Here is a 13503-nt window from a genome sequence, read left to right on the forward strand (position 1 = left end):
TTGGCCACTCACATTCATTACGCATTATATAATATTTCAAAATGCTCACTTAATCTCTGATAAAGAAATGAGCAATTCAGAGTTTCTAAATAAATTTCCCCAGGGAATGCTAATGTTTTAACATTCTACAGAGAAAAATACATTTCATCTTTGTCAGAAATATTATACTGTCAAATTGGGTATGCATGATTGGAGTCACTTGATTTTTATTGCCACATGTATGATTTTTGGACAAATTTCTGAAACCTTGGGAACTAATCTAATGCCAATGTCAGGGTTTTCAATTCCTCAGAAAAAAGTTCTGTATAAAAGATGTTCTATTAAGAAGTTATTGAAAATAAGCAATCTTACTCTGTATACCATCATGCATTTTCTTTTAGCTTAAGCTACATCTTGTGAGTATTCTGGGAATTCAACTGCAATGACAGACCATGCTTTTTTGGGGTATTCATTTCAGTTTTTAACAAAACACGTGGATATTTGACTTGAGTTGAACACAAGCTTCCATATAGACAAACATACTGTGAAAGGAAGGCCACAATCATCTTGGCCTTTTAGGAGCTAGGAATATCATGAAGGAAGAAGACTAGTCACAGAAACTGACCACAACAAGTTAGCATCCAGGTCATCTGTGTTCTTTTAAACCAACCACAGAATCATTTGCAGTACAGTTCTTTGTTAAGTGCATCTTTGCCCTTAGGTATGTCATAAGGCCAGGTCCAAGTGCCAGAAAGGAGCCGGGAGGAAGGGTGTCTGTTAAGACCAGTCCCAGCCAAGGAGGTACAAATCCTGGTGACTCAGCAAACTCTCACACTCTCATTTCTCAGGGGAAGATTTAAAGCATTGGGTTCCTTTAGTTCCAGAGGATACTACTATTTCAAAATAACATTTTTTCTTCCTATACAGTATAATTCTGCACAATATCTGGCAAATAACCTACATATTAATAATAAGTAGGTAGGAGTTTATTAAAAACTTTTTGAAGATCTCAGATTTTTAGACAGAGAACTCTGAAGACTGAATTGAAATGTTACATCTATTTAGGTCTTTGAGATGTTTAATCTGGCCTCAGTAACAGTTTGTACATTTCCCTACCTGCATTGTGCTTTGCCAAATATTTATCTTTGTACTGTTTCTTTTTCTTGCCAAACCAAGTACAGCTGGCCTGCTGCTCCTGTTTGGTCTTCTCCATGGCAATGCAAGCGACACGCCTAGCACCCAAAGAAAAAAAGAAAAAAACGAATGAATAGTTTTGTGTTGATAAAAGAGAAGAATCATTCATTTGAAGAGTTTACATGAAGCGGCATGAACATACTCATTGCAAACCTTTCAAATCATCCAGATAAAGGTTATTCTTTGGTTTTCATGACAATTTCCTGGAACTGTTTTAAAACATAGGCTTATATAAAAATGACAATGTATTTCTTGAGGATACACTGAAAACAAGGTTTAGAAGCCTCAACACTGTGGCTGTGAGATACAGTGAACACGGGATTCTGAGTCAAGACAGGCCTGGTTTGAATCTTGGTTCTATTACACAATTAGTATTCATTAAGCCCTTAGTGTTAGGTACTTTTCTAGGACCTTTACATGTATTAACTAACTTAATCTTTACAACATTTGAAATTGGGTCATCGTTTTATGGATGAGGGGACTGAGGGACAGAGAGATTAAGTAATTTGCCCTGGAGAATGGGGATAGTCTGGCACCAGAGCTCATGTTCTTAGCCATTATATTATATTGGCAAGCTCCTTAACCCCTCTGAGCCTTTTCTATGGCTGTTGTAAACAATTAGAACAAACAATGTACATAATGTCCCTAGCACAGTGCCATGTACACAGTAGATGCTTAATAAATGGTACTACTACTTCATGGTGATTCTAGTCTAAGATGGAAAAAACCTGCTACAATTAAATCCACAGTTACAATCATAATCAGAAAATTGTAATTTTGTCCTAATTGATTATAGTAGTCAGCATCTGTAACATATGCACAGATGTTAAAAAGTTGCTCTCTTAGATTTAGTCTATGTAAATACTTGCCTTTCAGGATATTGCCAGAGAAGGTTTTGTTCATTTAATGATTTTACTTGTGGACCAACCAGAGAGCCCCTGAGTGAGCTATATATAGGAGAGCCCAGAATCACTACCAGAATGCTGTATGATGCTACTATAAATGCCGAATTACTCTTCAAAGAGGTTTTCCTGATTTACACTCCTGCCAGTAGTATATGAAAGTTCCTATTGTTCCACTTCCTTGTCAACACTTGGTATTATGAGTCTTCTAGTTTTAGCCATCATGGTGGGTAAATAATGCAATATCATTGTGATTTTAGTTTGTATTTCACTAGTTTCTAATGAGATTGAGTACCTTTTCATATATGCTTAATGGTTATTGGATTTCCTCTTTTGTAAAGAGTCTGGTTGCCCTTTAACCATTTTCCTATTTAGTTGTTTGTCTTTTTTCACATTGATTTGTAAGAATTCTTTATATAGTCTGGATATGACACCTTTGTCAGTTATATGTGTTGCAGATATCTTCTATTCTGTGGCTTGCCTTTTTACTTTTTATGGTATCTTGTGATGAATTTAAGTGACTAATTTTAATTTAGTCAACTATATTAACCTTTTCCTTTATGGTAAGTATTTTTAGTATCTTGTTTAAGGACTCCTTCATTGTCCCAGAAGATATTCTCCAATATCTTCTCAAGGGTTTACAGTTTTTTCTTTTGCATTTTGGTTTTTAATACACTGGAACTTATTTTTGCATATGGTGTGAAGCAGGGGCCCAATTTTGTTCTTTTTTCCCCTCTAATGGATACCAAATTGTCCCAGCATGATTTACTGAAAAACCTGCTATGCAGCGCCACTTCTGTCACGTAGCAAGTCCATTTATGTATGGGAACATTTCTGGGCTCTCTATTCTATTCCACTGGTCCATGTGAGCATCTCTTTACCCATATGTTATTATCTTGATTACTATAGCTTTATTGTAAGTCTTGGAATTTGGTTGAGCAAGGCCTCCATCCTTGTTCTTCTAGAAGAGTATCTCGGCTATTCCTGATTCTGTGCATTTCCATGAAAAATTTAAAATTTGCTCATCAATTCTGAAAACTTGTTGGGAATTTGTTTGGGACGCATTGAGTCTATGATGCAAACTGGGAAGAGGCATCTTTACAACCTTGAGTCTTCCAGTCCATGAACGTACTACAAATCTCCATTTAATTAGGTCTTCTTTAATGTTTCAATAAATTTCCTATGCAAGAGTAGAGAATAGTATAATAAACTGCAAATACCTATAACCTAGCATCAACAATAACTATCCCATGCCTTATTTTGTTTTATTTACACTTCTCCACCCTGAATGACTCTGAAAAGAAATCCAAGGTATCGTATCCTTTCTTCCTCAAATAAAGTTAAATCTCTTTTACATTTATAGGTTCCTTCTCCTTCCCTTTCTTTCTCTTTGTTCCTGGCAATTTATTTGTTGCAGAAACTGGTTGGTTGTTTTTTTTTAGTTTCTGAATCTGGATTTTTCTGACTGTATTTCAGTGGTCTCTTAAGTAAGTCCCTCTTTCTTTTGCATTTCCTGCAAAAAAGCAATTAGATCTAGAGGCCTGATCAGATTCAGGTCCCATTTTTTTGCAAGAATACTTTATAGTATTATGGTGATACAGGTGGTGTTGTGTGTGGTATCTTTTTTTTTTTTTTTTTAATTCAGTTTTATTGAAATATATTCACAAACCATACAGTCATCCATGGTATACAATCAACTGTTCACAGTATGATCATATAGTTATGCGTTCATCACCACAATCTATTTCTGAACATTTTCCTTACATCAGAAAGAATCAGAATAAGAATAAAAAATAAAAGTGAAAAGAGAATACCCAAACCATCCCCCCATCCCACCCTATTTGTCATTTAGTTTTTACTCCCATTTTTCTACTGATTTTTTTTTCAATTTTTTAACTTTGTTTATCAAAAAATTAAAAACAAACAGGCAAACAACAACCAAAAAAAAAACCCCACAACATTTCAAACAAAGCAATGGATTAAGGAAAACAAATAACCTAAAATAACTACTTTGCTTCCAATATGTTCCTACCATACCCCAAGAAAATTAATAAACCATGTCCAAACAGAGGAGTAAGAAAAACAAATAATCTAAAATAACTACATTGCTTCCAACATGTTCCTACCATACCCCAAGAAAATTAACAACCCCTAAGAAAACAAAGGAATAAGAGAAAAAAAAAACCTAAAATAACTCTATTGCTTCCAACATGATCTTACTATATCCAAGAAAGTTTACAAACCATAATCATTCCTGACCATTCCCATAACATTGAGATTACCCTCCATAGTTTATCTGTTCTTATTAGATTATCATTCCCCCTCCACTAATTGGTATCTCTAGGTCCCCTACATTCTACAGTATAAAAAATTGTACATTTTTCACAGAATTCACATTAGTGGTAACATACAATATCTCTCTTTTTGTGCCTGGCTTATTTTGCTCAGCATTATGTCTTTTTTTTTTTTTTAATCTTCATTTTATTGAGATATATTCATATACCACACAGTCATACAAAACAAATTGTACTTTCGATTGTTCACAGTACCATTACATAGTTGTACATTCATCACCCAAATCAATCCCTGACACCTTCATTAGCACACACACAAGAATAACAAGAATAATAATTAGAGTGAAAAAGAGCAATTGAAGTAAAAAAGAACACTGGGTACCTTTGTCTGTTTGTTTCCTTCCCCTATTTTTCTACTCATCCATCCATAAACTAGACAAAGTGGAGTGTGGTCCTTATGGCTTTCCCAATCCCATTGTCACCCCTCATAAGCTACATTTTTATACATCTGTCTTCGAGATTCATGGGTTCTGGGTTGTAGTTTGATAGTTTCAGGTATCCACCACCAGCTACCCCAATTCTTTAGAACCTAAAAAGGGTTGTCTAAAGTGTGCGTAAGAGTGCCCACCAGAGTGACCTCTCGGCTCCTTTTGGAATCTCTCTGCCACTGAAGCTTATTTCATTTCCTTTCACATCCCCTTTTGGTCAAGAAGATGTTCTCCGCCCACGATGCCAGGTCTACATTCCTCCCTGGGAGTCATATTCCACGTTGCCAGGGAGATTCACTCCCCTGGGTGTCTGATCCCACGTAGTGGGGAGGGCCGTGATTTCACCTTTCAAGTTGGCTTAGCTAGAGAGACAGGGCCACATCTGAGCAACAAAGAGGCATTCGGGAGGAGGCTCTTAGGCACAACCATAGGGAGGCCTAGCCTCTCCTTTGCAGCAACCGTCTTCCCAAGGGTAAAACCTGTGGTAGAGGGCTCAACCCATCAAACCACCAGTCCCCTATGTCTGTGGTCATGTTAGCAACCATGGAGGTGGGGTAGGCGAATACCTCTGCATTCTCCACAGGCTCCTCAAGGGGGCACTGCATCTTTTTTTTTTCCTTGTTTTTTTTTTTTTTTTTTTTCTTTTTTAAATCAACTGTATGAAAAAAAAGTTAAAAAGAAAACAAACATACAATAAAAGAACATTTTAAAGAGACCATAACAAGGGAGTAAGAAAAAGACAACTAACCTAAGATAGCTGCTTAACTTCCAACATGTTCCTACTTTACCCCAAGAAAGTTACCTAATATAGCAACATTTCTGTGAACTTGCTCCTACTATATCCATCAGAAATTAACAGACCATAGTCATTCCTGGGCATCCCCAGAACGTTAAATAGCTTATCTGTTCTTCTTGGATTATTGTTACCCCTTCCTTAATTGCTCTCTATTGCTAGTTCCCCTACATTCTACATTATAAGCCATTTGTTTTATATTTTTCAAAGTTCACATTAGTGGTAGCATATAATATTTCTCTTTTTGTGCCTGGCTTATTTCGCTCAGCATTATGTCTTCAAGGTTCATCCATGTTGTCATATGTTTCACGAGATCGTTCCTTCTTACTGCCGCGTAGTATTCCATCGTGTGTATATACCACATTTTATTTATCCACTCATCTGTTGAAGGACATTTGGGTTGTTTCCATCTTTTGGCAATTGTGAATAATGCTGCTATGAACATTGGCGTGCAGATATCTGTTCGTGTCACTGCTTTCCGATCTTCCGGGTATATACCGAGAAGTGCAATCGCTGGGTCGAATGGTAACTCTATATCTAGTTTTCTAAGGAACTGCGAGACTGACTTCCAGAGTGGCTGAACCATTATACAGTCCCACCAACAGTGAATAAGAGTTCCAATTTCTCCACATCCCCTCCAGCATTTGTAGTTTCCTGTTTGTTTAATGGCAGCCATTCTAACCGGTGTTAGATGGTATCTCATTGTGGTCTTAATTTGCATCTCTCTAATAGCTAGTGAGGCTGAACATTTTTTCATGTGTTTCTTGGCCATTTGTATTTCCTCTTCAGAGAACTGTCTTTTCATATCTTTTGCCCATTTTATAATTGGGCCGACTGTACTATTGTCATTGAGTTGTAGGATTTCTTTATATATGCAAGATATCAGTCTTTTGTCAGATACATGGTTTCCAAAAATTTTTTCCCATTGAGTTGGCTGCCTCTTTACCTTTTTGAGAAATTCCTTTGAGGTGCAGAAACTTCTAAGCTTGAGGAGTTCCCATTTATCTATTTTCTCTTTTGTTGCTTGTGCTTTGGGTGTAAAGTCTAGGAAGTGGCCGCCTAATACAAGGTCTTGAAGATGTTTTCCTACATTATCTTCTAGGAGTTTTATGGTACTTTCTTTTACATTGAGATCTTTGGTCCATTTTGAGTTAATTTTTGTGTAGGGGGTGAGGTAGGGGTCCTCTTTCATTCTTTTGGATATGGATATCCAACTCTCCCAGCCCCATTTGTTGAAAAGACCATTATGGCTCAGTTCAGTGACTTTGGGGGCCTTATCAAAGATCAGTCGGCCATAGATCTGAGGGTCTATCTCTGAATTCTCAATTCGATTCCATTGATCTATATGTCTATCTTTGTGCCAGTACCATGCTGTTTTGGCAACTGTGGCTTTATAATAAGCTTCAAAGTCAGGGAGTGTAAGTCCTCCCACTTCGTTTTTCTTTTTTAGAGTGTCTTTAGCAATTCGAGGCATCTTCCCTTTCCAAATAAATTTGATAACTAGCTTTTCCAAGTCTGCAAAGTAGGTTGTTGGAATTTTGATTGGGATTGCATTGAATCTGTAGATGAGTTTGGGTAGAATTGACATCTTAATGACATTTAGCCTTCCTATCCATGAACATGGAATATTTTTCCATCTTTTAAGGTCCCCTTCTATTTCTTTTACTAGAGTTATGTAGTTTTCTTTGTATAGGTCTTTTACATCTTTGGTTAAGTTTATTCCTAGGTACTTGATTTTTTTAGTTGCTATTGAAAATGGAATCTTTTTCTTGAGTGTCTCTTCAGTTTGTTCATTTCTAGCATATAGAAACATTACTGACTTATGTCCATTAATCTTGTATCCCGCTACTTTGCTAAATTTGTTTATTAGCTCTAGTAGGTGTATCGTTGATTTCTCAGGGTTTTCCAGATATAAGATCATATCATCTGCAAACAATGACAGTTTTACTTCTTCTTTTCCAATTTGGATGCCTTTTATTTCTTTGTCTTGCCGGATTGCCCTGGCTAACACTTCCAGCACAATGTTGAATAACAGTGGTGACAGCGGGCATCCTTGTCTTGTTCCTGATCTTAGAGGGAAGGCTTTCAGTCTCTCACCATTGAGAACTATACTGGCTGTGGGTTTTTCATATATGCTCTTTATCATGTTGAGGAAGTTTCCTTCAATTCCTACCTTTTGAAGTGTTTTTATCAAAAAGGGATGTTGGATTTTGTCAAATGCTTTTTCAGCATCTATTGAGATGATCAATTGATTTTTCCCTTTTGACTTGTTAATGTGTTGTAATACATTGATTGATTTTCTTATGTTGAACCATCCTTGCATGCCTGGAATGAACCCCACTTGGTCATGGTGTATGATTTTTTTAATGTGTCTTTGGATTCGATTTGCAAGTATTTTGTTGAGGATTTTTGCATCTATATTCATTAGGGAGATTGGCCGGTAGTTTTCCTTTTTTGTAGCATCTTTGCCTGGTTTTGGTATTAGATTGATGTTAGCTTCATAAAATGAGTTAGGTAGTGTTCCATTTTCTTCAATGTTTTGAAAGAGTTTGAGTAAGATTGGTGTCAGTTCTTTCTGGAAAGTTTGGTAGAATTCCCCTGTGAAGCCATCTGGCCCTGGGCATTTATTTGTGGGAAGATTTTTGATGACTGATTGGATCTCTTTGCTTGTGATGGGTTGGTTGAGGTCTTCTATTTCTTCTCTGGTCAGTCTAGGTTGTTCATATGTTTCCAGGAAATTGTCCATTTCCTCTACATTATCCAGTTTGTTGCCATACAGTTGTTCATAGTATCCTCTTATAATTTTTTTAATTTCTTCAGGATCTGCAGTTATGTCACCTTTTTCATTCATTATTTTGTTTATATGGGTCTTCTCTCTTTTTGATTTTGTCAGTCTAGCTAGGGGCTTGTCAATCTTGTTGATCTTCTCAAAGAACCAACTTTTGGTGATATTTATCGTCTCTATTGTTTTTTTGTTCTCTATGTCATTTATTGCTGCTTTAATCCTTGTTATTTCTTTTCTTCTACTTGGTTTAGGATTGGTTTGCTGTTCATTTTCTAGCTTCTTCAGTTGATCCATTAGTTCTTTGATTTTGGCTCTTTCTTCCTTTTTAATATATGCGTTTAGTGCTATAAATTTCCCCCTTAGCACTGCTTTTGCTGCATCCCATAGGTTTTGGTATGTTGTGTTCTCATTTTCATTCGTCTCTATATATTTAGCAATTTCTCTTGCTATTTCTTCTTTAACCCACTGATTGTTTAGGAGTGTGTTGTTTAACCTCCAGGTATTTGTGAATTTTCTAAGTCTCTGATGGTTATTGACTTCTAATTGTATTCCATTGTGGTCAGAGAATGTGCTTTGAATAATTTCAATCTTTTTAAATTTATTGAGGCTTCTTTTATGTCCCAGCATATGATCTATTCTGGAGAAAGTTCCGTGAGCACTAGAAAAGTATGTGTATCCTGGTGATTTGGGATGTAATGTCCTGTATATGTCTGTTAAATCTAATTCATTTATCAGATTGTTTAGGTTTTCAATTTCCTTATTGGTCTTCTGTCTGGTTGATCTATCTATAGGAGAGAGTGATGTGTTGAAGTCTCCCACAATTATTGTGGAAACATCAATTGCTTCCTTTAGTTTTGCCAGTGTTTCTCTCATGTATTTTGTGGCACCTTGGTTGGGTGCATAGACATTTACGATTGTTATTTCTTCTTGCTGAATTGCCCCTTTTATTAGTACGTAGTGGCCTTCTTTGTCTCTCAAAACATCCCTGCATTTGAAGTCTATTTTATCTGAGATTAATATTGCTACACCTGCTTTCTTTTTGCTGTAGCTTGCATGAAATATTTTTTTCCATCCTTTCACTTTCAGTTTCTTTGTGTCCCTGTGTGTAAGATGAGTCTCTTGTATGTAACATATTGATGGTTCATTTTTTTTGATCCATTCTGCGAATCTATATCTTTTAATTGGGGAGTTTAATCCATTTACATTCAACGTTATAACCGTGAAGGCATTTCTTGAATCGGCCATCTTATCCTTTGGTTTATGTTTGTCATATTTTTCCCCTCTGTCTATTAATATCCTTTATTGTACCCATACCGAATCTCTTTAGTACTGAACCTTTCTCCAAGTCTCTCTGTCCTTTCTTTGTTTCTCTGTCTGTAGGGCTCCTTGAGTATCTCCAGTAGGGCAGGTCTCTTGTTAGCAAATTCTCTCAGCATTTGTTTGTCTGTGAAAAATTTAAGCTCTCCCTCAAATTTGAAGGAGAGCTTTGCTGGATAAAGTATTCTTGGCTGGAAATTTTTCTCACTTAGAATTTTAAATATATCGTGCCACTGCCTTCTCGCCTCCATGGTGGCTGCTGAGTAGTCACTACTTAGTCTTATGCTGTTTCCTTTGTATGTGGTGAATTGCTTTTCTCTTGCTGCTTTCAGAACTTGCTCCTTCTCTTCTGTGTTTGATAGTGTGATCAGTATATGTCTCGGAGTGGGTTTATTTGGATTTATTCTATTTGGAGTTCGCTGAGCATTTATGATTTGTGTATTTATGTTGTTTAGAAGATTTGGGAAGTTTTCCCCAACAATTTCTTTGAATACTCTTCCTAGACCTTTACCCTTTTCTTCCCCTTCTGGGACACCAATGAGTCTTATATTTGGACGTTTCATATTATCTATCATATCCCTGAGGTCCATTTCGATTTTTTCAAATTTTTTCCCCATTCTTTCTTTTATGCTTTCATTTTCCCTTCTGTCATCTTCGAGGTCACTGATTCGTTGTTCAACTTCCTCTAGTCTTGTACTATGAGTGTCCAGAATCTTTTTAATTTGGTCAACAGTTTCTTTAATTTCCATAAGATCATCCATTTTTTTATTTAGTCTTGCAATGTCTTCTTTATGCTCTTCTAGGGTCTTCTTGATTTCCTTTATCTCCCGTACTATGGTCTCATTGTTCTTCTTTAGTTCTTTGAGTAGCTGCTCTAGGTGCTGTGTCTCTTCTGGTCTTTTGATTTGGGTGCTTGGGCTTGGGTTATCCATATCGTCTGGTTTTTTCATATGCTTTATAATTTTCTGTTGTTTTTGGCCTTGTGGCATTTGCTGAACTTGATAGGGTTCTTTTAGGATTTGTAGACCAATTGAAGTCCTTATCTCTAATTTATCAGATCTACAGCTTCGTGGAGTACACTTTCTCTAACTAATCAGCAGGTGGCGTCCACGAGCCACCTGTTCTCCACAAGCCAGTTCTCCCCTGCTTAGCCTTTTTGGTGAGTGGGGGAGTGAGTCTTGTGGGGTCCAATTGGTGTACCAAGCTTGCATGTGTAGTTGGTGTTGCCTGCCCTGTATATGGGGCGTGTTTCTGGGCAGTCAGGGAGGGGGGGGTGGCTCTAACAATCAAATCTCCCTGGTGATCCTAGAGTTTTAAAGCTGCTGCATTAGTCTAATCCTTCAGTTCAGTCCTGCCACAGTTTGTCTCTGCCACTGACCCACAAGTCCTTGGTATTGGCGTATGGCTCCTGAGACTTGCAAGTGGGCCCCTCTTCCAGGCCGTGCACCCCGGGTCCTCTGTTGAGGGATGACTGTGCTATGTCACAGGTGAGTGCCGTCCCCCCAGGGCAGTTCTGGGCTGCTGGGCTGTGTAGGGAGGCTCCCAGTCTGCTGAAATGATGGCTGAATGGGGCTTTGTTAATTCACACTGCTCTACCTTCCCAACTCTGGGACAATCAGCTGAGGTTGCAGGGAAGGCTAATGTCCACGCCCAATTTTGTGGTGTGTGCCTGTTATTTGAAGCACTTCCGTCACACTGGGTTGTCTGGGGCAGTTCTGGGCTATGGGGCTGGCGATGGGCAGGAGTGTTTCCTGTCCACCAGGATGATGGCTGTGAGCGGACACCCCCCTTTTCTTGGGAAGTTGTGGTGTTTAGTGAATTTTCTCAGTCACTGGATTATTGCCTTTTGTCTCAGAGCTCTCCTAGTTCTGCTCTTGACTTGAACTGCCCAAATAGCAAGTCTTTGAAGCTTTCTGTATTGGGCTTCTTAGAGTAATTGTTTTAGAAAAAGAAAAAAGGATTAAAAAAAAAAAACAAACAAACAACAACAACAACAAAAAAAAAAATAACGGGCCCTCCTCAGGGATCTAATGGGTTATTGAAATGGTAAGAGACAAAGCAACCAGGGCCATTAAGGAAAGGTCCACAGGGCAGAGAGATCAGCTTTTCTTCGGGATTTGCATATGCGCCTCAGGGCCCTTCCCCTTTCTATGTTCACCAAAACTCCAAAAATCCTCAGCTTTTATTTTGGAGTTTTTCGTGTTGTTTTTTTTCTATGCCTGTCTCCTCTCTGCTGGGCTGGCTGCTCTCAGATTCTCTGGTGTCTGGTCTCAGTCTATCTATGGTTGGAGTTTGAATCAGTAGAATGAGTTTCCGATAAGGGCTGCCACTGCAGTTCTCCCTTCTCCTTCCCGGAGCTGACAGCCCCTCCTCCCACGGGACTGAGCCTGGCAGGGAGGGGCGCGGGTCCCCTGGCCGCAAAAACTTACAGATTTCGCTGATCTCAGCAGTTCCACGTTTTCATGAGTGTTGTATGAAGTATGCCCAAAGTCAGATTGCTCTGTGGTGTCCAGTCCACGCAGTTCCTGGCTTTCTACCTACTTTCCTGGAGGAGTAACTAAAACATACAGCTCACCAGTCTGCCATCTTGCCCCGCCGCCCGTGTGTGGTATCTTTTAATATTTTTATTTTATGTTTGTTGCTGGTAAGTAAAAATATAATGCAATTTTGTATATTGATTTTATATTAGCAACCTTGCTAAACTCTTATTAATTCTAATTATTTATATACAGATTCCTATGAACTTCTACATGCAGAATTCAATCACTTGCAAATTGTTTTTCCTCTCCAATGTTAACTACTATTGGTTTATTGCAGATGCCCTCCATCAGGCTAAGGGAATTCCCTTTAATTCCTAGTTTGTGAGAGTTTTAACCATAATTGGATGTTGAATTTTAGTAAATACTTTTTCTGTGTCTATTGATGCATGTTGGGCTTTATTCTTTAGTCTGTTGATATGGTGGAACACACTGACTGATTTTCAAAAGTTGAACCAGCTGTGCACTCTCTGTACAAACCCTACTGGGCCATGATGTATTATCCTTTTTATATATTGCTGGATTCAATTTGCTAATATTTTGTTGAGGATTTTTGCATCTATGTTCATGAAGTATACTGGTCTGTAGTTTTCTTTTCTTGAAACATCTTTATTTAAGTTTGTATCAAGGTAATGATGATACCAAAAAATAAGTTGGGAAGTGTTTTCTCCTCTTTTGTTTTCTTGAAGAGACTCTCCTTCAGTCTCTTATCCTCTCTTGTTCATTGAGATTTTTATTTTTGTTTTTTTTGTTTACTTATTTATTTTTGGTTGGGGGAAAGACTTTTATTGGGAAATACTACGAACTCTCAAGCAATAATATCAAAGTCAAGGTTCACATATTCCCTAAGTGGCATACAGAGGAGCCTGATGAACCTTTGTTTGGGTTCTATTAGTCATAATTATAGCTTCTATGAGGCATGGAGTTTTTGGAAACATAAATAGAACTGAAGAATTTTTGACAGGTTAAGAGAGACAAAATCCTGACCCTATGAACCTTATGTTATAGTGGAAAATGTACCTTATAATAAATGTGTTGAAGCTCAAAACATAAAAATAAAATGTTCCCTGTAAAAATTTGCAATGTGGTCATAGGTGGTGTGATGGGAGAGGAATAAAACTGATTTGCACCAGCCATTCAGGAAATAAATGGTATTTCTTTTAGTTCAGTAAGTGCATGGAAATTGTGTTAGGATTAAGGTCAAACTGGAGGGA

The 13503-nt window shown here is 37.6% G+C and overlaps 1 protein-coding gene across 6 annotated transcripts in view; it reads right to left on the minus strand.

Annotated features, from left to right (window-relative positions):
- The window catches only part of CASK (calcium/calmodulin dependent serine protein kinase), a 524745-nt gene that overhangs the window by 24538 nt on the left and 486704 nt on the right, over window positions 1-13503 (minus strand). For all 6 annotated transcript variants that reach the window (XM_037820735.1, XM_037820733.1, XM_037820731.1 and 3 more), the window contains one exon: window positions 1096-1211. In XM_037820735.1, coding sequence (XP_037676663.1) covers window positions 1096-1211 — 116 coding nt within the window. The remainder of the gene's footprint in view (window positions 1-1095; window positions 1212-13503) is intronic.

Source organism: Choloepus didactylus, chromosome X (assembly GCF_015220235.1).
Source record: "Choloepus didactylus isolate mChoDid1 chromosome X, mChoDid1.pri, whole genome shotgun sequence".
In the NCBI taxonomy this organism is placed as follows: domain Eukaryota; kingdom Metazoa; phylum Chordata; class Mammalia; order Pilosa; family Megalonychidae; genus Choloepus; species Choloepus didactylus.